Genomic DNA, 25,354 nt, shown 5'->3' with positions numbered 1-25,354 from the left:
CAAAAGGGTAATAAAGTCACAAGGAACGTGTCAAAATACTCAGTTAGTGACATGAAAGTCTTGCCAACTTGTTTCTTCCCACAATCCTATTCCAGAGAAAGTCATTACAATCTTAAAACAATCAAGGGAAAAGCTGGAAAATGACAGCAAGGGCATGAGAAATTCACACACTGGGACGTACAGCGGCTTCTAAGAAAACAAATCTCCTGTTCCTTCACTAGTTGGGATATTCTCCCTAATCACCCAGCTCTACTGGTCCAGATAGGATTAAGAGAGGGCTCAGCACCACCACAGCCAACAGGGCAATCCTCTTTCTGAACATTCATATGCTGCTCCCTGCAGACAGTGTGGAAGCAGCTTCTGTCACTGAGATGTCTGCACTGACCCCATCTATGTCTAACACCCTTCAGATGAACAACTGGTATCTATACAGATTATGTGGTTTTAAAACCCTTCCCTTATCCCTTCCCCTAAAACCTGTATCACAGACCCAACACCGCTTGTCTGCTAGAAATAAAGGAAGGAAAAATAAAAGCAGATCACAGGATCAGAAGTCAGAAAAGTGGGCAGTAATTAAAGAACGAAGAAAATTATTTCATAATGCAGTTTCTACTTTGGTGCAGGTTTTTTCATTTTTTCTTTTTTTAAAGCGAATATTCAGTTTTTCAGAGGGCAAATTTAGTCAGGACAATGTATTGATAAGGCAGGACAGATGTATTGATAAGTTGTGCAGAGGTAGTTTCTCCAAAGGGAGAGAGAAAAAGGTCATGGATATCTTCTGCCTGGGGGAACATAAGTTCCTGAATAACTGAAGAATTACTATGTAAATAAATTTCTGATCAAATCTAAACACTGCTTTGCTGATTTTTCATTTACTACAGGGTTGGCCAAAGAGTTCATTAGAGTTTTTCTGTAGTACTGTATGGAAAAACCCAAACAAACTTTTTGGCTAACCCAAAATCATATGGTCTATAAAGTCATGCTATCCTAATTTAAGCAGTCTTTTATATGTTTAAAGCAATATTAATTAGTAATATCAAGTAACAAGATTATGGTTTGTACAAGAATAAAGCAACCCCCAAATTAGGCTTAACTAAGGCAACTAAAAAATAACAAATACTGACAGAAAGCACACTTTACACATCTATGTGTGAAATCAAACTTAAATGTTTAAAAATGATATATCCATTTAACTTAAATTCAAGACCATGCAAATTACTTACAGATATGATTATCTGTTTCACAAGTTTCGTATCATCAATACAATCAAAGGCCGCAAGTAAAACCAAGTGGGAATATTGGCCCTGTAGGAATTAGAAACCAGTAAAGGTTAAAAGATACACAGATTCTCCCTTTTCTTTCACCCATGGAGTTACTTTATTAAGGTTATCAACCTGACAACTTATCCAGCATAATAGAAATGGGATAGGTAAAAGTCACTCAAAGAAAAGTGCTCTCTTATCAGGACCTAGTTAATTACATTCTAGCTTGAGCAACAAAAAGAAAGAAACAGATGAGCACATTCTTCAATATCAAATAGCTGAATCTCATTTTTGAAACTAACCAGATACCTCTCAAAAATAGGTATCCTGTTAATGAATAGCTACTTTAAAATTAAATTCAAAAGAAAATTACAGTCAAAGTGGGAGGGAAAAAAGGAATATAAAATAATATGTTAAACTATGTATAGCATTTCAATTATGAAAATAAAAATAAAATAATATATATAAAATATACATAATACACACACAAGAAATCCTGGAAGGAAAAATACTGTCACCTTTGGGTTGAAGGATTACAAATGATTTTTCACTTTCTTTTGAAAAATTACACAACTGCTTTAAAATAATCTTATATAATTAAAATAGAAACACTAAAAAAAACTAGAAGAATATACTTATATACTGCATATGAGAATAAGATAAAGTGAATTGCTTTTAAAAATTACAGCAGCATGAGACTACATAAATATACATTAGGACTTTCACAACTGTCACTCTTTAAATAACAGAATTATTTTCATAATGCTGACAGTATTCCAAAGATTTAAAGAATTTCTACTTTATGTTAAAGAAGAGTTTTCAAAGCTTGTGGCATATTTCGTTTCTATCCCAGATGATGAAATCTTTTTTTTTAAACTCTAGAGGTATTTGACTTTTGCTACCAACCAATGGGTTTCCCTGGTGATATATATATATATATATATATATAGAAACAAAATGCTCCCTGAGATTGATTAAGTGAAGGAAACAAAGTAGAGAACACTATGCTTATAGTACACAGCCACTGGTTTTCTGGTTCTTCCACACACGGAAGTGTGTGCAGTGCAAAATATCACTGGGTGAATACAGAAGATGGAACAGAATTCAGGTGAGGAACAGACAATTCTACAATTATAGCTGTAAGTTTTACGACACTTCCTCAGCAACTGACAGAAGTAGATAGTGATAAATAAGTCAGTAAAAAAACATCCATGATCTGAAAACACTACCAATCATTTTGATCTAACTGACATTTATAGAGGACCTCAGCTACACATTCTTTTCAAGACATTAAGATAGACCATATGCTGGGCCATAAAATCAGTCATAAATTTTAAAAGACTGAAATAATACAGAGTATGTCCTAATATATGGAAATTAAACACTTCCAAATAACCCAGAGACCAAACCCATGGACAGTATTAGTTTATCTCACCCCCTTAGAAGCAACTCCTTAAGACAAAACAGGCACTGCATTGCTAATTTGTTAACTTTGCAATGCCTTGTGGGGATTTGGTTCTCCAAAGAAAAATTATTGTTGATATAACAAAATTGGAAAACAATCTAACTTTATTACTGAAGACTGTCTTTTACTATTAATACCTTTCATAACTTTCTTTTTCTTTTGATGTCATTTTATTTTTAAATTTTTATTTTATATTGGAGTACAACTGATTTACAACATTGTGTTAGTTTCAGCCGTAGAGCAAAGTGATTCAGTTATATATATACATGGAGTTCTCTGTGCTACGTAATAGATCCTTGTCGATTATTCATTCTCTACATAGTAGTGTGTATATGTTAATCCCGAACTCCTAATTTATCCACTCCCCTCCAAATAAGGGAACTTTCCAGTAACATTCCATTTTTATTCATTTCTAAATCAAAATATTCAAATTAAAATGCTATACAAAAAGATTTAATGATGAATCATAAAAATTTCTCACACTTTGAAAACAACTCACTAGATAATCTCTTACTCCATTTTGTTTCAAGCAAGTTGGCTGCCTTCTACGTGGTTTTGTACCCTCTTCCTAGTCTAGAACCCTACAGAAGATGACAGGTATGTATATAATCTCAGAGCTCTAATTTACCTGAGTTTGAATTATCATTTACTATATCAAGTATTCACTAGATGCCAATAGTGCTTACTGGAATTTTTTACAGGGAAAAGTTGTTGATATCACTCATTTTTAGTTCACCTGCAAATTAGAAGCTATAAAACATAATATAAAAATAATTCAAAACCTGAAAATTAATGCTTATTCCTACATACATTTTAGAATTACTATGGAAAATGATTTAGTTTATTTAAATACAGAGATATTATTTTTGGAGGTAATTATTTCCTCAGAAGAAACACATTTTATATCCTCTAATTTCATTTGAAAAGCTGTTAAAATATCTCCAAAAGATTTCAAAGAATTATAAAACTTAGAACTAAAATTGTCTTTGACCACACTAAAGATTTAATTGAAGAAAAAAGAGAGACAAGTTTCAATTTCTGTTATGTATTTGATGATAATGAAAACAGGTAACAAGTTTCTGAAGCACAGTTTCCCTAGAGACTAAATATTAAGGTCTTCAAAATTATCTAATAAAAATGGAAAACTGCCAAAGTACAATGTCAAATGAAAAACAAACTCATTTTGTATAATTTAATAATATGTAAAAATACATGTATATGCATATATTTAGATTATAATGAAATAACAAGTAATTTTCTTGATAATTTTCTAAATTTTTCTAATTTCCTATAATAGACACAAATGCATTTTACTATTAAAATGTATTAAAAGAGATATGCAGTTTTTATACTTACATTAGCCACCTTTTCAACGTAAGTCTTCATTGTTTTCACAATCACTTTTCTGTCCTTAAAAAAGAAAAATTGTCTCAATGAACTTACAGTTACAGATTTAGTTATAGAATAGATATAGATTAAGGTATTTCATAGGTAGAAATTTTATCTAATCCTAAACTTCCACTGGAATAGCATACTCTTCATTAGTGAAAACAGTTATTTAGCCAGAACAAAAAAATGCAATATACTATAAGAATTTCTCTCAGAGATACTATAATCTTAGACTTCTTTGTGACATTCCATTGAGACATAAATATGGAACCATGAAATTATCAGCTGCAAGGCAAGCCTGGTAAAACTACCTTCCTTTATACTAAAAACTGAGATCCCTCTTTCAATATCTGAGCTGTCTTCATATGCATAAAAGTCAAGCATATAGATGGCATTCAATACATTATTTATTGAACAGAAATTAAATTTGTATTAAAAACTGGACAAAGTACAATTGTCCTTTAAAGAAGAACATACCAGTTAAGGAAATGAGGATCATTTCTATTAAGCTTCTATAATTAATATGGGTCTGTAGCATTTCCCTCAAAGTACTTAAGACCCAGAGGAGCAATGCATGACTGTACATTTTCTTTTCTTTCCTCTTCCTTCCCAGCACCAAGATCATTAAATAACGAATCAAAGAAACTGACAGGTATCAAAACTTTTAAAAACCCGAACATAAACACTGTTTGGGCTTCCCTGATGGCTCAGTGGTAAAGAAACTGCCTGCAATGCAGGAGACCCAGGTTCAGTCCCTGGTTGGGAAGATCCCCTGGAGAAAGAAATGGCAACTCACTTCAGTATTCTTGCCTAGAGAATCCCTTGGACAGAGAAGCCTGGCAGGCTACAATCCACTGGGTCACAAAAGAATCGGATGCGACTCAGCAACTAAACAACAAATACTGTGTTTATTTGCTTGACAGATCCCTTCCCATACAATGACAACAACAAGGTTTTCAAACTTGAAGACTCCAGCAGAGAAGAAACAAGAGGCTCAAAGAGGAGCCAGTTTCTGTGAAGCTTTGAGGTACAACTTTGCAAAGATAATGCTGTGCACAACAGGGCAAGACCCCAAGGAGACCGAAAATGTCTAGGAGAGGCAACTCCTGACTGACCCTCACCTTGGGCGTGCCATGCCAGAGGCAGTGCATGGCCACTCTGGCGCCATCGTGCGTGTGTGCCAGGTACACCACTGCTTCTCGGATGGCTTCAATCATTTCCTGGGGAATAAATGCAGTCAGGACTTTGCTTTACTCTTTTTGCTTTTTCACAGTCTATCTAGCAAGGAGCAGTAATGCACAGAGAATGAAAGGCAGAGAAGTATAGGTATCAAACAACTTAATTTTTAATTTTGTAGACAGGCATGCATACATATAACTGCTTCCTAGAAACATTCTTTTTCTATCAAGAGCAGTAAACGTTGCCCACAGGCAATTTCTATTAAAATACCTGAGTTTCATCAAAGTCTATTCAGAAAAGTATGTATACAGTGGACCCCTGAGTGTGATTTGAACCAGAAAGGTTCACTTACACAGGAATTTTTTTCACTAATATGTACTACAGCACTATACCATCTGTAGTTGGGTAAATCCCCATCCCTGATGGCATAGGGATGATTACAGGTGGGCTTCTGACTGGGGACAGAGGACAGGAGTGTCAGTACCCCTAATTCCCATACTGTTCAAGGGTTAGCCGTGTATGTATAGTATATTCTCAATGACTTTTCATGAAAAAAGAAATCTAAAAACTGGCTGTGGTATAAGAAGAGAGCTTTTAACTTAAAAAGCCAGATAAAATAAATAAAACGTTCTTCCAAAAAAGTCATATATAATGAGCAGAAAGTCAAAATAATAATTTTGTCTGAAAATGTTTTTTCTTTTTTTAGTTTATTAACGGATTACCTCTGGAAATCACATTACTAATTCACCTTCAAGACACTTAAGTAACATTTCTCTTAAGAAAAATTAATCTCTATACTGACTTTTAGACTAGGCCTTCACTTACCTTTTAGTAAAAGCCAGTCATTAAAGTATTATGAGGTAATTTTAGCTATTTTTAGTCTTCATTCTCTATTTTCAATGTATACATGTATTTTGTAATTATATTTGGAAGACAAGCATATAGGACAAGATGAGTTCTGCCAGCTAATAGCTGCAGGGCCAGTTTAATCCATTCCCAATTTTAAAAATTTATATTAAATAAACACAAAGTCTCCTGCCAGGAAGGAGAAAAGTAGCCTATTTTTATCAATAAGGAACAAAAAATTCCACCCATAACTATCTTACAACCCTTTTCAAGAGTAAAGCTTTCAGCTTACATATCTAAACTTATGAAACTCTTCAAAGCTATCCAGTTGGAAAAGAAAAAGAAAAAAAAAAAAGCTATCCAGTTGGGGAGTTACACATATATACCAATCATGCTTCTTTCATCTCCAAAGGTTTGTTTTTTTAATCTCTCTATTGAAAATGCCCCAGGGGCCACAAAGATTTGTCTGTTTACTTTATATTCACACTAAGTTCCCAGTGATTTTTTTGGCTATTACTAAAACACATTCAACACTAAAAAGATAGACTTTATGGAATATATTAAAATGATCATTTTCTAGTTCTGAAAATAAAGTCCTGCCTCAGAAAATCCAGAACGGTGAAATACTGTGCAGGAAACGAGAGCGACCCTTCCAAAGAGAAGCAGCAGCTGCTACGGTCACTGAACTATGTGCTTAGATAGGTGGCTATACTTGGAAGACTATTTTGCATGTCAATTTTGAGAGGGTCAAAATTTCTATGAATGTTCAATCTGGCATATTTTTTAAAAAAATGTGAATCTCATTATTTGGTTATTGCTTATTATTAGAATGAGAACAAATGGACAATGAATTCACAGTATGATGAAGCAAGCAAGATTCAAGGGACTGAATGAATTCTCATCTATACTCCCATCATTGACTTGAAGGGCAGTGCAATTTACCTTCACTCTCATGTAAGGTCCAGTCTTTCACGGTCCATTTAGTTACCTAAGTATCCTCCAGTCACCTTTTAATACCAATATAATTTCTTTTTTTTCGGTATCAATAAGGGTGAATTTCAAACTCCTTAAATGCTGAATATTCCATGTGTTAGTTAATTTTCTGATTATGTTAAGCTAGAGTATACTCTCTAGATTGTAATTAAAATATGAAAATTCAATGGAACTGATCAGGTCTACTGTCTTTCTAGCAAAATTCTAAATGGAATTTAGTCTAAATTCCATATACTAAAAAGTCTAAATGGAAGAAGTAGACTTCTTCAAAGGAAGTAGAGAGCATTAACTTTTCTAAATAAGGAAACAATTCTTTAAAAATTTCAAAAACCAATATACATCAAAGAAGTATTTCACATTTTTACACAGCACTCAATGTTTCAGTTTAAAAACTAAAAGCAAGAACTTACTGATCTTAGCTTTGGGGGTGCATAGGTGAAAAAGTCCAAAAATACTTTATGTACCAGTGAGTGCTTAATCACAGCTTCTCTGAAAACAGAAAAAAAGAGTCAGAAATGGTAGTATAATAATACAGAGACAGGTAACCTTGGTTGTCCTAAAATAATCAAAACAACTGAAATGGTTTTAGCAAATGTCATTTGTCATAGATTATCTTCAGCAACACCAAGACTTGAAAAAAACCTTCAGACCTATAAAGATATTAGTGCCATCTACAACTAAGACCAGAATACAAATTTCTAGTACCTAATCAACAAATATGAAATTACTGTTCAAAACACACTCAATTTTCTAAAATAAAGCCATTAACTTTCTTTTACCCAACAATGGACACGTGATTAGAAATCCAATGTGAACTATATTTTAATGGCTATTTTCTTTTTGTCATGCCTTCTTTATAATGTATCCGTTTTACAAAAACATTTCAGGCGTTAAAACCTAAACAGATCAAAACAGTATCAGCAATTGCAACAACACCTAATTGATTCAAGCCTCCTAGTGTGACACATGATGAATTCAGATGTACAGTGTAGGTTAATGATCAGGCACCAAACTTAAGTTCACATGTAATATCCAAGTAGAAGGCAAAAATAAACTGTTTTTAATGGCAAAGCACTGCTCTGAGTGCTTTAGAAATATTAACTCGTTTAATTTTCATAAAACTCTGTGAAATAAATACTATTATTACAATTATATGGATAGGGAAACTGAGGCACAGAGAAGTTGCCCAAGGGCACAGAGTCAGTAATTGAGGAAAGCACCAGGATTCACAACCCAGGAAGTCTGGTTTCAGAGCAATGCCAAGTAGGCCACATGCATGGACTTTTAAGTCTCACAATCCAATTTATATAGTAGACTGTAACTGGCAAACTATTCACCTTTCCTATGCAAAGGCTACATAAAACTTTCCCCTTTCAAATGCTATTTGTTAATAAAAAACAAAAAAAGTTTTCTTACTTTTGGGCCATTGGAGTTAGAATCTGTTTCATTTCCTCCATGATAAGCTCTAATTTTTCTGGCTGTACCTCTAATACTTTGTCCAGAGTTGGGTGATCTGCTGACTACAACAGAAGAAAAATCAAGCCCCTCTAAATTTGATCATGTTTCTCCAACTTTAGAACAAAGAAAATCACTTAGAGTCATTTTACATAAACTTAAATTTTTAGATTTCCCATATTTACATAATAAAACCACCTCTGTGGACACACTCAGAGTAATTCCTGATTGTATAATTCTCATTGGATGTACACCATTGTACTTACAGGCTAAATAACCAACCAAATCAACAAGCCAGCCAGTAAAGACCTGCCAAGCACTTAACAAGTGCCTATTCACAAGACCAAGTAGTCAGTTAACAAAGTCTTGCCACCATGTGATTAGCTGGATATTCCTAGAGTGACTGTGACAAGGGAGCACTAAGTTCAAGCCAGGAGCTGAAGTGGCAGAAGCAACCCAGGAACCAATCCATCTCCCTTGGGATGAATGTGTGCACTTGTGTCTAAGGCCTGAACTAGATCCCTTAACTGTCCTAGTCCCACCACTAGCCTTGCAGTACGCCCAGGGCTGGGTCTTTCCACTCTGCGTCCTCTCCGCGTAGGACCCGGAGAAGGGTCATCCACAGTCAACAAGGAGCTCACTGCCCTTCAACCAGGGCTGGTTAGCGGGTGTTTACAAAGCTCCTTTAAGAATCTTCCTAGGTCTATCTGACTACTGTGGCAACAGAAGTCCTGAAGCAGTACACAAGGATACCTGCAAAGGAGTCACGCAAGCAGTTTTAATTTATAGGGGATTTAAAGATCGTGCTCTGGGAAAGAGAAATTTAAGTATGATCCCTTGCTCAATACACCAGAGACAAAATACTCCAAGAGGATAAAGGCCAGGAGACAGTCTCTTAAAGGAACAACCAAAGGAAAAATACACTCTGAATATAGGGCACTAGACGGGAAGGAACAGCACAAAGGAAAAGTAAATCTCGAGGAAAAACCTGTCTGGAGGCATCACCTTGTAAAGCTGGAACGTGTTCCCATAGAGTTCTTCCGTCAGCATGTTCCTCTGCTCCAGGACGGCTTTGTCATTGTAGGCGTACTCCACAATGGCAGACGCTTCTGCGTGCCGCAGGAGCTTCCTCACGTGGCCTTTAAAGCTTTGCATTATCTCTGCAATCTGGGCTTTACTCCTAAAGCCGATGTGACCACAGGAAAAGTAAGTGATACAAGGAGAAAGCTGGGTGGCGACAAAACACAAACACTTCTCCTGGGGCTGCTCATCACTATGTGTGGGAGTGGCTACCCCAGAGAAACGCTGTAAGGAGAACTAAATTGCCTTGTATTTCTACCTTGTATTTCCTTGGTTTTTTCCCTCTTTTTGGCCATGCTGTGCAGCTTATGGGAATCTTAGTTCTCCAACCCGGGATTGAACCCAGGCCCTCAGAAGTGAAAGCGTGGACTCCTAACCACTGGACCACCAGCAAATTTTCTTTGTGGCTTGGGGGGCAGCCTGCCTAGGTTTGAAACCTGGCTCTGCTGACCAGCTCAAAGTGCCTGAGCAAGATACTTAACTGCTCTGTGCTTCAACTTCTTCAGTCATAAAATAGAGAGAATAAGGTTACTGTGAGGATAAATGAGTTAAGACACACTGAGAACTGTAAGCAGCACATAGTAAGTGCTCAATAAATGTCAGTTTCCATCAGGAAATTGCTTAGCTTGAAAGAAGTTGGGTAGAAGGAGAAAAGGAGAAGGTAAAAGTCAAAGTTGCAGGATAATATGAATAAAACATATTTCAGGATTCTCTTTTAAAACAGGACTTAATCACAAGTATTTCTATTCTATCCTAAAATAATCAAGAGACCAATAATTCTAGTCAGGAATACAGTTTTTAGGAATCTGCCAGCTGGACTGTTTGGTTGTTGGTTAGCATATTTTGGCACATTATTATACTTGGGAGGGCAAGACAAGTATTAATTCCACCTGGTTTAGGAAATCCTCCTATCTTGACATTTCCTAACCCCCTCACCCTGATTAGGTCTACTCACCTGCCCCTCCCACCACTCCAACCTCTAAATAACTAGTGACTAATTACAAGCTCATTATAACCATTTCTCTTCTTCCAGGACTTCAAGATATACTTGTAAGGTCAATGAAGGCAATACTACCTTTTACATTATTTCAATAACTGCTTTTTAAGACCATACTCCTTGCAAACATTACCAGCATCTGCCTAAGGCTACTATTATGGTCACAGATTTTTAGGAAACATTTATTTGCACACAATAGGTTATCTAAATCTTAAAAAAAACTAATTTAAATATTTTATAAATAAAACAACTCACCCATACATGAGAAACTTCTTAACAATATTTCTGGAATATTTAGCTTTACTTAACTCAACCAAATCACCTGAAAAACAAAATACATTACAATGATTGGGTAACCTCCAGAAACAAGGAGAGAACTGAACACACGATCCTGGGAACACAAACAAATAGCTCCTTATTTGTCCCAGGCAAAAAACAAACAAAAACAGAAAAGGTCCTGCAGAGGACACTCTGCTATTCCTCAACAGAATTCTTTTTCAACACAGTATTGAGTATTTCAAGAGAAAACAAGCAATTTTATACCAATGATTACAAAATACATATAAGAAATACCTCGCAGTTCTTCAAAAGCCTGTTTCCTTTGCTCTTCATTGCCGAACTGAATGTAACACTGGATCACACGAGTTGAATCGTGTGCAAATGCAATCTGTAGGAAAACAGTTGGGGCCTTTAGACAAATTCTCCCTGAAAATGTATGTTTCTATCATATTACTTATGTTGTATTGCTCCCTCTTTTACAACTCCTTGTGAAAAAAAAAAAGGGTCTTCATGGCTAATCAAATCTACATTACTTGGGAGTAAAATTCTTAGTTTAATTGTTCAGAGTGGCACTCTGGTTTTGCTGGCTACTGTATGGCATTGAGATAGGACTGGATTTAACTATTTTGTAAGATTTTATCATTATAATTAAAACCAAAGCAAATCTGTACAATGATTATACATACTGTATTTCTCATTTCTCTGACAGTTACCTTCCCTAAAAGAGGAATTTTCCAGTGCAAAAATTCTATTACGCTATGAATTTTTTTTTAATATAAATGATCTAGGAATGTTTGGCTTTGGCAACCAAAGTCTTGCTACATAAATAATTATATCCAGATACACACTGGCAATTACATTATGAGCTAATCACTCCATTTCTCACATTATCAATATAATTCCTGAATATACATCCAGTTATATTCCTAGAAAAGTATTTCAAATCTGATTCTCCAACCTTAACCTCCTCACAACTACTGGATGGATTAGATCCTCATTGATGGACTTTCCGATCAATTTTCTAAAGCAATAACCACAGATAATCAGTCATGCACTATTACTTTTTATATACTAGTCTGTTTTAATACTGCTTATTACCTGTTGCTAAGTCTGTCTTTAAATTTTTAAATTCCAACAAATCAGAAGGTAAAAGTATATCTTCATCAAAGTCACAGATTGCAGAAGAATTTGCTTAAGGGAGATCTGTATAGACATTTTTGAAAAAATTTAAAAATAATTTTTAAAAATCAGTCTGAGGTTTCCCTGGTGGTCCAGTGGCTAAGAATCCACTTGCCAATGCAGGTGACATGGGTTCAATACCCGGCCCGGGAAGATCCCACGCACTGTGGGACAACTAGGCCCGTGTGTGATAACTACCAAGCCTGTGTCCTAGAGCTGAGAGGGGCTACTACTGAAGCCCATGTGCCTAGAGCCTGTGCTCTGCAACGAGAGCAGTCACTGCAACGAGAAGCCTTTGCCCCACCACTAGAGTAGCCCGTGTGTCCCAACTAGAGAAAGCTCAGGTACAGCAACCCCAGTGCAGCCATAAACAAATAAATAAATAGATTTATTAGTTTTTTAAATTAGGCTGTTCTGTGCATATATTGACTACCTACTATGCAACCAATGTATGTGGTTTAAATTATTTTTCCGATGTGGATTTAAAAGTGAGTTGGTGTTATTAGATATTTATAGATTAAAGTAACTTTATGTGAAATTAAGAAACTTGCTATCCTTACGACTCTGGAATGAATATCTTTGAGCCCAGATGCTGTTGTTCTCCACTCCCTGCCCACCCCACCATTTGCCATGCAGTAATGGGGCCAGATGCCACGATCTTAGTTTTTTTAATATTTAGTTTTAAGCCGGTTCTTTCACTCTCCTCCTTCACCTTCATCAAGAGGCTCTTTAGCTTCTCCTGGCTTTCTGCCATTAGAGTGGTATCATCCACATATCTGAGGTTGTTGATGTTTCTCCCGCCTATCTTGATTCCAGCCTGTAACTCATCCAGCCTGCCATTTCTCATGATGTGCTCAGCGTATATCACATCTCATGATGTGACAGCAGACAGCCCTGTCATACTCCTTTCATAATCTTGAACCAATTAGTTGTTCCATACTTGCTTCTTGTTCCATACTGCATACACGTCTCTCAGGAGACAGGTAGGATGGTCTGGTATTCCCATCTCTTTAAGAGCTTTCCAGTTTGTTATGACCCACACAGTCAAAGGCTTCAGCGTAGTCAATGAAACAGAGGTAGATGTTTTTCTGGAATTCCCAATCTCTATGATCCAGCAAATGTTGGCAATTTTGTCTCTGATTCTTCTTCCTTTTCTAAACCCTGCTTGGACATCTGGAAATTCTTGGTCCGCATAATGCTGAAGCCTAGCATGCAAGATTTTAAGCATGACCTTACTAGCATGGGAGATGAGTGCAATTGTCTGATGTTAGGACATTCTGAAGTATTAATCCTCTTGGGAATTGGGATGAGGATTGACCTTTTCCAGTCCTGTGGCCACTGCTGGGTCTTCCAGATTTGCTGACATATTGAATGTAACACTTTGATGGCATCATCCTTTAGGGTTTTGAATAGTTTTACTGGCATTCCATCATATTCACTAGCTTTACTAACAGCAGTGCTTCCTAAGGCCCACTTGACTTTGCTCTCCAGAATGTCTGGCTCTGGGTGACTGAACACATCATCACAGCAATCTGGTTCACTTAGATCTTTTTGTACCGTTCTTCCGTGTATTCTTTCCATCTCTTCTTGATCTCTTCAATGTCTACTAGGTCTCCACCGTTTCTGTCGTTTATTGTGCCCATCTTTGGGCAAAATATTCCTTTGATATTTCCAGTTTTCCTGAAGAGATCTCTAGCCTTTCCCCTTCTGTTGCTTTCTTCCAGTTTCAAGTACGGTTCATTGAAGACGGCGTTCTTGTCTCTCTGTGCTGTTTTTTGGAAATCTGTGTTTAGCTGGATATGCTATTTCCTTTCTCCCTTGCTTCTCGCTTCTCTTCTTTCTTTAGCTATTTGTAAGGCCTCCTCAGATGACCACTTTGCCGTCTTGCTTTTCTTTTGCTTTGGGATGGTTTTGTTCGCTGCCTCCTGTACAATATTACGGACCTCCATCCATAGTTCTTCAGGTACACTGTTTACAAGTTCTAATCCCTTGTCTAATAGGGATGAAGACTAAGCTAAAGGATACAAAGTATGCACTGGTTACCATAACTGCTGGCCCACAGTAAAGAAGAAATGGGCTGTCTTATCTAAAGGCACAGATTAACTCCCAAATCCATGGGCATCAGTAGCAACAATAACCTAAGGGTAAATGAGAAGGATCTTAAGCGTGCATTATTTATAAATTTAGCATAAGAGGTTACTGTTAGAGATGAGTAGTTCTATCCTAAAAAGATCTTGCTGGCTTTAAGAAAGCAGCAGCTGGAAACTTGCTATTGGAAGACAGTCCCTCAAATTTCAATACACCATTTGTTTAGACCTATGTACATGGTATGACAAAGGCAGGCCCTCAGGGTCTCCAAAGATACTGAGTCTGTTGGCTTACAAGTGAGTATCACTAAAAGTGTAAAAGTGTTAGCCATCTGGTCGTCTCCAACTCGGCAACCCCATGGACTGCTGCCCATCAAGTTCCTCATTCCATGGATTTCTCCAGGCAAGAATACTGGAGTGGGTAGCTGTTCCCTTCTCCTGGGATTGAAACCATATCTCCTGCATTGGCAGGTTGGATTCTTTACCGTCTGAGAGCCATCAGGGAAGCCCAAATATCACTAAGTATTTATCCAAATACACAAGAATCAATAGAAGTTTACTCTAAAATAGGATTAAACAGCAATAATGAAAATCACTTTAAAACTCCCAAATCTACTATATTTTAAAGATCCTTTGCACAATGCTTATAAAAGCAAGGAAGAAAGTAATATATTTGCTTTGCACACTCAAAATAGCCAGCATTTAGAACTTACAGAGTTCACAGCAAGAGATTCTAACAAACACTGTTGAACTAATAAATTCCCTGAGATAACTTTAAAAGAACACTGAGTGAGTGAAAGTCACTCAGTTGTGTCTGACTCTTGGAGATGCCATGGACTATATAGTCCAGGGAATTCTCCAGGCCAGAATATCGGAGTGGGTAGCCTTTCCCTTCTCCAGGGGATCTTCCCAATCCAGGAAATCAAACCCAGGTCCCCGGCATTGCAGGCAGATTCTTTAACAGCCAAGCCAAGAGAACACTGATTTATTTTACATAAATTATTTTAAAATGAACAGCCAAATATTTGATAGTCTTTTTGCAATTTCCCAGCAGTAAGGTCTCTATTAAATTTTTCAGAGAGATTATAAAAGGTATTTGAAAACTGAACCCAAATACATTAAAAACAGAAACAATTTCATCTGTAACAAATAATCAACTACCCTTTACTGAGAGTGAGTCAATTTAGTTCTTAAAATTGCAACTATGAGTACGCCCTACTTACAGCTTTAATCTTCCCTTGAATCAACTTCTGCAAATCACTCATTAACTTCACTCGTTTCTCTTTGTCACAATCTTTTCTATAAAAGAGGCAGGGAACATAGCCTAAGTAAAGACATTATTTTAAACACACAAAACTAAAAATCATACCAGGGTACGTTCACACAGTTCAGTATGATCTTCCCTTCAAAGAAAGCAAATCTTTGACGTTAAAATTACTATTCCAGAGCAGCTAGAGAAAAGTAATTTTCTCAAAGGCAGAAACTCATTTCAAAAGGTATAATTTCATGCATCATCTAAATCTTAGCCAGAACTTCAAAGCAAAGCAAATAATAAAACAAGTCCAAATACTCAAGTATTTCAAAACCTAGACAAAAAGAACTATCCTCCATTTTCTCAGAAATTTCTCGGGAAGGACATCAAATCCATTTTAACTCTCATACAGTTTCCTAAGCAGATCTTGATGCCATCCTAATGATTCCACGGATTTCCATAAAGGGCACACATCCAGACAGTGATGCCTTTCCTGGAGTGTTATGAAAACTCCCTAAATAACCGAAGTGCTATGTCATTTATTTTAGGACATCTCACTATTTACAAAGTACACTGTTACTCCTCCATCATCTCCAAGGGCTCAATAAAGACGTCATTACCTTCTTAAGATCTCCCAGATCTGCTTTGCCCGAATGACGATGTCATAGTTGGTTTTATCACTGAGTTGCCTGCTCTGCTTTAGTTCTTTCTTCTTTTTTTTGAATTCATCCCATTTGGGTTTCTTGGCTGCTGACTCTAGTCATTACAGAAATTATTTTCAATTACACTTAACATTCTCAGTGCCTTAAACACAGAGCAAATTGTACCTATGGCAATTAGTAATCAAGATCAATACTCATTGTGGGAACTAGAAGGGGGAAAATCATTCCCTATCAACTCAAACTTTATTTCATTTTCCGAGCAGTTTACACATTTTAAATTTGGTTGACACCAACTGTTAATTCACTCAACAAATTGATTCTTAATAGGACACCTATTAAGGAAAAAAAAAAAAAGGAAACTAAAAGGATTATAAAAGCAATTAAAAATTTTTAAGCATCTTTTTCCATTGTAAAAATAAAATTTTACTCTAGAACATAAAGATCACTGGACGTTAGGTATAGTCAGTTCTCAATGAAAACAGAAATTAGTCGAAGTTAACATAGGAAAAACAGTAGTGTCACAAATTCACTATTCTGAGTGCTGTTACATATTAAGTAATTTTTACAACAGCTCTGTGAGGTGGGTATTGTTATTATTCCCTCTCATGTCAGGGAAAGAAAGATACTGGGCAGATAAGCTCCCTATCCAAGGTCACGTAACTCCTAAGTGGCAGAGACAGGATGTAAACCCAGATATGGCTCTGAAACTTTATTCTCTGCTGTCTGTTACTCATGACAATGCACAGCGAAATTTTCTAAGTTCTCTACAATTAGGGTCATGCTATAAAAGTATCTTTCTACTGCTTATTTTTTTATCTTCACAATCTAAGCAACTTATTAAATTTTTTAAAAAATCCCAGTGAGACCAAACAAAGAACAACTTAATAAGATGGGTATTATTTACATGAGTACCCTGCAAAGAACCCTTAGGAGAATTAGTTATTTCTAGATATTGCCCCTTCTCTGATTAGAAAATATATTCAAAAAACAAAATTCTCCTATTATCTTAAAACCTAGAGACTAAAATTTCATTTCCTTCTTGTCTTCTCCCCCCACACATATTTTATATTAATTTCCTTGATATCTTTACTTAAACATTATTATACTCTATTCTTCCATGAAACTAAATATTCCTCAAGAATGTAATTTTTAATGGCATATCATATACTACAATGCATTTTACTCCCCTTACTGCTCACTTACTTATTCCCAATCTAGTAACAGAGGATTACAGGCAACAGAGGTATATTTACTATTAATATTAGGACATCACGTACTATACAGCAGAGGACAGTAACTGATCCACAGATCATTTAATTGTAAAAATAGCTGGGCACCCTTGACATATGCCGTGTTGGGCTGCAGTAGATATAACCAATTTGGGGAATGACTAGCATCCAGTCCCCCTCAGTTGCTGGTATTAAAATGAGAAAATCAGAGTTCCACTTTGAGATGCGGGGAACTTATCTCCTATAGTAAAAGGAACAAGAGCCACTCTTTAATGTGTGTGTACTTAAAATGCAGCTATCAAGAATGTCAGTGTAGGGACGTCCCTGGTGGTCCAGTGGTTAAGAATCCTCCTTCTGATGAAAGGAACATGGGTTCGATCCCTGGTCAGGGAATCCCACGTGCTGTTGGGCAACTAAGCCTGTGAGCTGTAACTGGATAGCTCATGCTCTCTAGAATGTGGGCTGCAGCAAGAGAAGCCCGCACATCACAATAAAGACCCAGCACAGCCAAAAAATTAGAAAATTTCAAAAAAAAAAAAGAATACCAGTGTGGAAAGGAAGAATTAGGATCTATGAGAGAAGCAAGGTAAGAGTAGATAAGCAACAGAAACTGGAAGAAAAGCGGAAAAGAGAAAAGGGGTAGACAACGAAAAAATCCTTCAGGCCTCATGAGAAATAATGAAAATTTCCCTCCTCTCCTCTCTCCCTACGTCTCTGTCTTAAGGCTGCTGTCCCTCCAGTGAGCAACCCTAGGCAGAGTGGAGAGCAAGGACCAGGGCTTAAGGACTGGACTAAGAAGGCCCTTCGGCAGTGGTCTCAGTTGGCAGCAAAAGGGCAGTGTCAGAAAGGGAATGAAAGACAGCAGAGAAAGTCTCCTGACGCTGCACAGAAGGCACCTGCAGGTCAGCAAGACGCACAGCAAGGGCAGGTTGTACAACAGACAGCAACGCTCTGAGTTAGAGACCACCCCTTGAACATCATCATGATGAAGAGAGTAGTAGTTTTTTTCAACAGACAAAGAAGAGCCTGGCCAACACTTCTAATCAGTTACCAACCTAGCCTGCACCAGTTCAAGTCAAATCTATCACGTATATTATATACCTTCTCTGGAACGGTTTACCAGGTCTGAGCCATATGATAAGCTGATACTCTTAGAATGGCCTAAGCTCTGTGAGAGCAGTATCTACATGCTTCTCGTTCACCAGGACACTGGTTATTTAAGGCTGGCTTCCATACTGATTACCTGGGGCTTGTACCCTCACTGGTTATTAATTTCTTTTCACTGTCTCTTGATGACAGTGTGCAGAAAAGTCAAGTATTTGTTTGCTAAATGAATGAGTTCATTAATGTTAGCCTACAGAAAGGAATGCTTCATTGAGATTCCAATGTATAAAGCCCATTACTACTTAGCCTAACTCCACAGCCAGGGGAATTTAGAAAGGGCTTAGAAATTCTAAGCACTAGAGGAAAAGTTTGTAAAAATAAATAAGACACTAACAGCAACTCTGGAAAATAAAAATGAAGACACCAGTAGCAACTCTGGAAAATAGAGAAGATGCTTTCTGTTGTTTATTTAATCCCATCTACCACCTTCCCATCTCCACCAGAGATACTGCCTGTCACGGAACAAGAACAGGAGGTCTCTAACAGACTTCATGAGTCCCTGTGCACAATGGTTCGTTCAGGTCAGTTCAGGTCAGTCACTCAGTTGTGTCCAACTCTGCGACCACATGAACTGCAGCATGCCAGGCATCCCTGTCTGTCACCAACTCTCAGAGCCGACCCAAACTCATGTCCATTGAGTCGGTGATGCCATCCAACCATCTCATCCTCTGTCATCCCCTTCTCCTCCTGCTCTCAATCTTTCCCAGCATCAGGGTCTGTTCAAATGAGTCAGGCCTTCACATCAGGTAGGCCGAGGCTTCTGCAAAAACCACGCTGAAGAAATCAGTGCTTACCATCACTTTTACTGTCTGGCTGGAATTTCCTCTTCTGGTTGAATTTATTTGCCTGCTGGAATTTGTTCTTTGGTATTCTATCCCCTTGCTGCTTATTCTTGAACTGCTTCACACCTTTTTTCCCAGGTTTTGTGGCCGTTTTCTCAAAGTTCTTAGATGTGATTTTAGGGCCACCTTCCTTAACAACTTTTTTGGGGAATGTCTTTGAAGAACCTGAATCTAGTGACAATAATAAACAGTTATTAGTTCAATGATCCTGGGCCTGGATCTTTTATCCACTGGGCTGTATTTGTTACAGAAAATTACACATTTTTTAGTGAAACATACTTTGTCCTTCTCCCAAAATGGAGCAAAGAAGGACTTAAAAAATTACAACAAAATTTAAAAACTTCCTCTGATTATAAAATTATAAAATAGGTTCACTATAGAAAACCTGCAAAGTATAGAAATACATAGTATAAACTACTCATAATTCTAGAGATAACCCACTACTGTCAGTTAGGTGTATTTCTGTTTTAAGCACAAATCACAAGATGAAATATTATTTATGTCTTCGTGTGTGTGTATTTTGGGGGTCAATGACATAATAGGAGTCTAAGAATAAAATGAACATTTAGAACTTAGAAAGTACATCATATAGACAAATTCAAAGGGTTTATATCTCAAATTTTCTAGCTGAAAGAAAAAAAACGTAAAGACTGCTTAGGAAATTAGTCCCTGACTTTTCTAGTTTGCAATACTGACACCTGATGGAATAGTGAAGACATCACAATTAGTAACCCTGAAGATCTGGCTTGCCAGTAAACATATTCATCACTCATACACAGTGACACTTGGTCCACTATTGTAATCCTAACTCAAACCCATGAATAGATTGGAATCTGCTACATCCCCTCTCATCCCACCAAACCCTCCCTCCAAGAGACAAAACCACCACAAGGGAAGCATGTTTTGAGTATCTTACCATTGTTTTTATGAAATTTGCTTTTTTCTTGTGATGTCTTTGTACCTTTACCTGTTAATTTTTTTTTCCCTTTGACTTCCATTATAGCAACTCTGGAAAACAAAAACAAAATCCAGAAATGATCACTAAATTGCTCTCATCCAATAAAGGTCCTTAGTCGTCACTGCCCCATTTACTCCTTGACCACAGATGCTAGACAAATTATCTGTGTCCATGAGGAGTCCAGGAACTACACAATCACTATTTCTAAGACTGAAAAAGTAAAACTAGACACCCATACAGAAACTAAGAACACACACCTTGACTAGTGAGTGATGTTTTGGAGGCAACATTATAGTGACAGTAAAGGTTACAAATAAATCATTATTTACACTAAGCATGCTGCAACTGTCAGTGTTTGCATTTCTTATAACAGTGCGAGGATTTCTGTGACAAGAAACTGACAATATTACCATTTCCCCAGCCAGGAACAAACAATACACTACACTTAATCACATTCAAATTTAATGAAATAATACAAAATATTATCTAAAAGTTCCCTATGTAACCCAATGTAGCTAAAACAAAAAGCAACTTCAAATGTTTGTTAAGAGGCAACAGATGATTTTCAAAGACCTCCAAGATAAGACTGTTGACATAGGGAATATTTCATTTTAAAGGAAACTGGCTAGCAGGTTATTTCTGGATTGAGACCCCACTGTGCACAGGGCAAATAACAGATAACCCTTCAGCTGCCCAATGCTCCTGAAAGCAGAATATATCAAGAACAAAAGTTACTATGTGTTATTTGTCTATTTCTGTACCTTCCAAAGTTGCATGTTCAACTCATTTCAAAATATCTAAAGCTGATCCTCTAGGGTAGATGTTAGGAATCCCTGACAATTCCAGATATTTCTAGACAAGAATTGTCCATTAAAGAACAACACATTTCTCAAAATATTAACAGGTACACGAAGAAAGGTTCTGGAGTGAAAGGCATTTGGGAAACACTTAAATGAAAATAATTAATGAGGCTTCTTTAAGGAAAATCAGATTCTTAGATTCTTTTAATTTGCTAATTTAAGCCATTAATCACCAAGCACAAGCTAAAGTAAGCATGATTTTCCAACCACGTTGATCCACTTTTTCCTGGAACATCACAAGGGACCAGCAGGGTCCCAAAGAACACTCTGGAAAATGAATGGCCTCTGACTTAGTTTCCTTCAGTCATTTGTAACTGCACGGTTCCAGCCACTTGGCTGAAGCCTTCATAACCACTTCTGCATCCCTCAGCTCCTCTATGCAGGAACTTTCTATTTTGATATGTTTAGTTTTAAAGAAGAGTTGGGAAAGATACAAAGAAAGTTACAGTATACCCCTAATGTGAACAACTTACCATGATGCATTAACCAAAACTAAGAAACAACCTTAATATAATGCTAAATTCACTAATATTCCAGAATTCGTTGTTGTTCGATCGCTAACTCGTCTCTTTTTTGACCCCATGGACTGGGGCCCGCTTCCTCTGTCCATGGGATTTTTCCAGGCATGAATACTGGAGTGGGTTGCATTTCCTTCTCCAGGGGATCTTCCTGACCCAGGGATTGAACTTTACTTTCCTGCTTGGCAGATAGACTGTCTACCACTGAGTCACCTGGGAAGCCCATACCTTGCATTGAGTTGAGTCTTCTTGTAATTTCCACTAATCTGTGACAGTTTATCAGTTTTCACTTGTTTCTCATGACCAAGACTGGCACTGTCCAGAATGAATATCCCACACTGGGGGCGGGTCTGACATCTTCCCATGAATCTACTGATATTACGGATTTGAGGGAAGAATACCATAAAGAAGCACCCTTCTCAGCCCATCACATTAGGGGAAGCATGATGTCGACGTGACTAGTGTTAGTAACCTTGATCATTCGGTTAAGGGTAGGGTTTGCCAGGTGTCTCCATGGTAATATTACTGCTTCCATTTCTATACTGTTTATTAAAAGCAGGTTACTAAATTCAGCCCAAGCTGAACAGGAGGGGAATTAAGCTCCACTTCCAAGAGTGGGGAGTATTAAAGAATTTGAATCAATAATACAGTAAAATCTCCATAGCAATTAATAAATATTTTGGATGATACATTTTGAGAGCATGCAAATATCCTGTATCTTCCACTGATTTTTTTTTAACACTCTCCACTGGATCCTGCCTGCAGCAATTATTGTGGTATTTTAATGGTGACTATTTTCCTACTTACTTTTACCTTTATTATTTTGAATTCTTCTGTATGTAAACTTTATTCCTTCTCTCCATTTATTTAATCATTTATTTACATCAGTATAGTCTCACAGGCATTTTATTAGTTGGGTTATGGACTCAAAGTATCTTTATTTTATTGTTAAATTATTCCAGTTCTGACATCTCTAAGTTTCTGTGTCCTTTTACCATGGTCCATCCTTTTTTCTTCTTAGCATGTCTTTAATTTCTGGCACTTCTTTCAAGTTTACCTTTCCTTATCCCTGCACAAGTCCTAAAGTCAGTCATTCTTCAAGGAACCCTGATTCCTCTTACTGAGATCTGAGGGCTAGGTATGCTTGACACTGTGGTGTCACTGCTTCTTGGTCTTTTGACTAGACAAGGCTAGGTAATATATGTATGTACCTTAGTCTTTTGTGTACAAAGAAACCTGCATCTCTGTATCATTAAGTTCACACCACTGTCTTGAACACTAAACATGTGCCACAGGGTTATAGTTGGTAAAACCAAATTTATCAACTACAATATGTTTATTTACAGTTTGTCATTTCCCCAACAGTATCCATTCAAAACACTGCTTTTCAAAGTTAGTTAGGTTAAATCTTTTCCCTTCACTCCTTCAGTGAGGTCACTGGAGGGGTGGGACGGGGTGGCGGGGGGCGGAAGCAGGCGATGCATAGCATGTGGGAACTCAGTACTCTGAACTCAGCACCCCCTTGCATTGGAAGCTTGGAGTCTTAACCACTGGATATACATCTGTACTAGTTAGATTCATTTTGTTTAGGTCTGCATTCCATTTCCAGGCATGTCAGTTGACTTTCTTTTCATTCGCCTAGGGTCAAGATTTTTTTTGGTGTACAGTGCTGATTTTGACAAACCCACAGTCAGGTATCCTCCACCACAGCACCTTACAGAACTGTCCCACAACTCCTAGAGGTTCCCTGTGGAGCCCCTTTGCAATCATCCTCTTCTGGCTCTCTTGGCAACACCTGATCTTTCTTTCTACCCTCTAGCTTTGTGACTTTTCAAAAATGTTATATAAATGGAATCAGACAGTAGAGGCCTTTGGGGTCTTGCTTCTTTCATGTAACAAAATGTATTTGCTTGTAGACCCGGTACCATAACACCCAACCATCACATTCCAGTGTCTTGGAATCATCTCCTCTTTTTCCCTTGCATTACTCTATTCAGACACTTCATCTCTTGTTCAGATTGTTTTCTGCCGTTAGAGTCAATCTGCTATGATTCCACTCCCTGCTGCCTGATTAATCTTCCAATATTACATCTATTCCATGTTATTTACCTGCTCCAACACCTTCAGAAGTTTCCCACTGCTTACAGGAAAAACTTCAAACTCAGTCTGTGTGCTGTGCTTAGTCGCTCAGCTGTGTCCGACTCTTTGGGACCCGACAGACTGTAGCCCGCCAGGCTCCTCTGTCCATGGGGATTCTCCAGCCACGAATACTGGAGTGGGTTGCCATGCCCTCCTCCAGGCGATCTTTCCATCCCAGGGATTGAACCCAGGTCTCCCACACTGCAGTGCTCAAGTCACTGCCTCTGGCTGAACGTAGTTTTCCCTGGGCCTCCAGATTTCAGGGATGCCCCTAGCCACGCTCTGCGTCTCGGCTTAAGATCAGTTCTTTGGACTCCCCTATCCTCTATCTCGGCACCTAGTTCGTTTCTTCCTAACGCTAACAATTTTCAACTGTATATTCAGATTGCAAACTGGGCACCTGGCCCTGACCGGGCGCAGAGTGAGTGAGTGGCAAACATACAACAGAAAGGCTGAAAGCGAACTAGCCCGGACCCGGACTTTAGAGGCTGAAGGTAATAAAAGCTAACCCAGCACTCTCTAGGCAGCGCGGTAGAGAGAGGAGCTGTACACCCGCCCTTGTCCTCGGGCTCCCGTCAATCCCCAAAATCCCACAACATAGACGGCCACAGAAAGCAGCCCGGCGGGTGACAAGGGCGAAACCTCTACCTCAGAAACCCTCCGACTCCAGCACCGGGCAGGGAGCAAGGCCCTCCAGAAGCAGCCGGAGTCCCCCTCGCTCACCGCACACGTGTGGCCCTGGCAGGCGCGGGTCCCGGCTCCGCCGCTGCTGCTTCCGCTTCCCCGCCTTGCTCCGCCCCCTAGCCTTTTCTCTTCCTCCTCAGCCGAGCTAGAGTTAAGTTAAAAACGGAAATGCGGCATTTCTACTGGTCCGCGTCTAGTCATACGTCATCTAGAGGCGCGAGTGCGGCGCCACGGGAGTTTTGGCCCTAGAAAGTATCCGTGGGTCAGTGACGTAATGGTGGCTACTCAAAGTGACGTAATTAACCCTTTCCCTCCCCGGCCGCAGAGCTGGCGGCTTCTGGTGGACGCTGACCGATTGTGGAAGTGGAAGTTTGGTTGGCCGGGCTTCTCCTTGTTCTTCAGTCGCTAAGCCGTGTCTGACTGTGATACCATGAACTGCAGCACGCCAGGCTCCTCTGTCCTCCGCGATCTCCTGGAGTTTGTTCAGTTGAGTCGGTGATGCTATCTAAGCATCTCATCCTCTGTCGTCCCCTTCTCCTTTTGCCTTCACTCTTCCCCACCATCAGGGTAGCAGGGAGCATTAAAGGGACATCTCGGTAGTTGGCTAGGATTGCGATCTGGTTTCCGTTTCTTAGCTGGATGGCTTTGGGCAAATCACTCAATTTCTCTGAGCCTTGGTTTCCTGATCAATAAATTATAGATGGCTAAGTCATACATGGAAAGCGCCTGGCACAATAAATGATGTGAGCAACCGTTCAAGAAATGCTTGCCATTTTAAACCGCTGCGAGTTCCTCCAGACGGTATTTACCCCACTTAAGGCTTTAGGAAATCAGA

The 25,354-nt window shown here is 38.2% G+C and overlaps 1 protein-coding gene across 2 annotated transcripts in view; it reads right to left on the bottom strand.

The window, feature by feature from the left end:
• PUM3 (pumilio RNA binding family member 3) overlaps positions 1–24,579 on the bottom strand; it is a 39,905-nt gene extending 15,326 nt beyond the window's left edge. The window contains exons 1-13 of one of the 2 annotated variants that reach the window (XM_068974371.1): positions 24,559–24,579; positions 20,277–20,368; positions 19,313–19,531; positions 16,084–16,219; positions 15,435–15,510; positions 11,240–11,333; positions 10,922–10,988; positions 9,595–9,769; positions 8,551–8,654; positions 7,545–7,623; positions 5,238–5,336; positions 4,084–4,137; positions 1,224–1,304 (exon numbers count right to left, since the gene is read on the bottom strand). In XM_068974371.1, the coding sequence (XP_068830472.1) occupies positions 1,224–1,304; positions 4,084–4,137; positions 5,238–5,336; positions 7,545–7,623; positions 8,551–8,654; positions 9,595–9,769; positions 10,922–10,988; positions 11,240–11,333; positions 15,435–15,510; positions 16,084–16,219; positions 19,313–19,531; positions 20,277–20,358 (1,266 nt within the window). In that variant the 5' untranslated portion in view covers positions 20,359–20,368; positions 24,559–24,579. Of the gene's footprint in view, positions 1–1,223; positions 1,305–4,083; positions 4,138–5,237; positions 5,337–7,544; positions 7,624–8,550; positions 8,655–9,594; positions 9,770–10,921; positions 10,989–11,239; positions 11,334–15,434; positions 15,511–16,083; positions 16,220–19,312; positions 19,532–20,276; positions 20,369–24,483 lie in introns of both variants that reach the window. The other variant, XM_068974372.1, reaches the window with a different exon arrangement.
• Between the last annotated feature and the right edge of the window lie 775 nt (positions 24,580–25,354).

Source organism: Capricornis sumatraensis, chromosome 6 (assembly GCF_032405125.1).
Source record: "Capricornis sumatraensis isolate serow.1 chromosome 6, serow.2, whole genome shotgun sequence".
Taxonomy (NCBI): domain Eukaryota; kingdom Metazoa; phylum Chordata; class Mammalia; order Artiodactyla; family Bovidae; genus Capricornis; species Capricornis sumatraensis.
The sequence above is the reverse complement of the archived record's forward strand: the minus strand, read 5'-3'. Positions and strand labels throughout refer to the sequence as shown.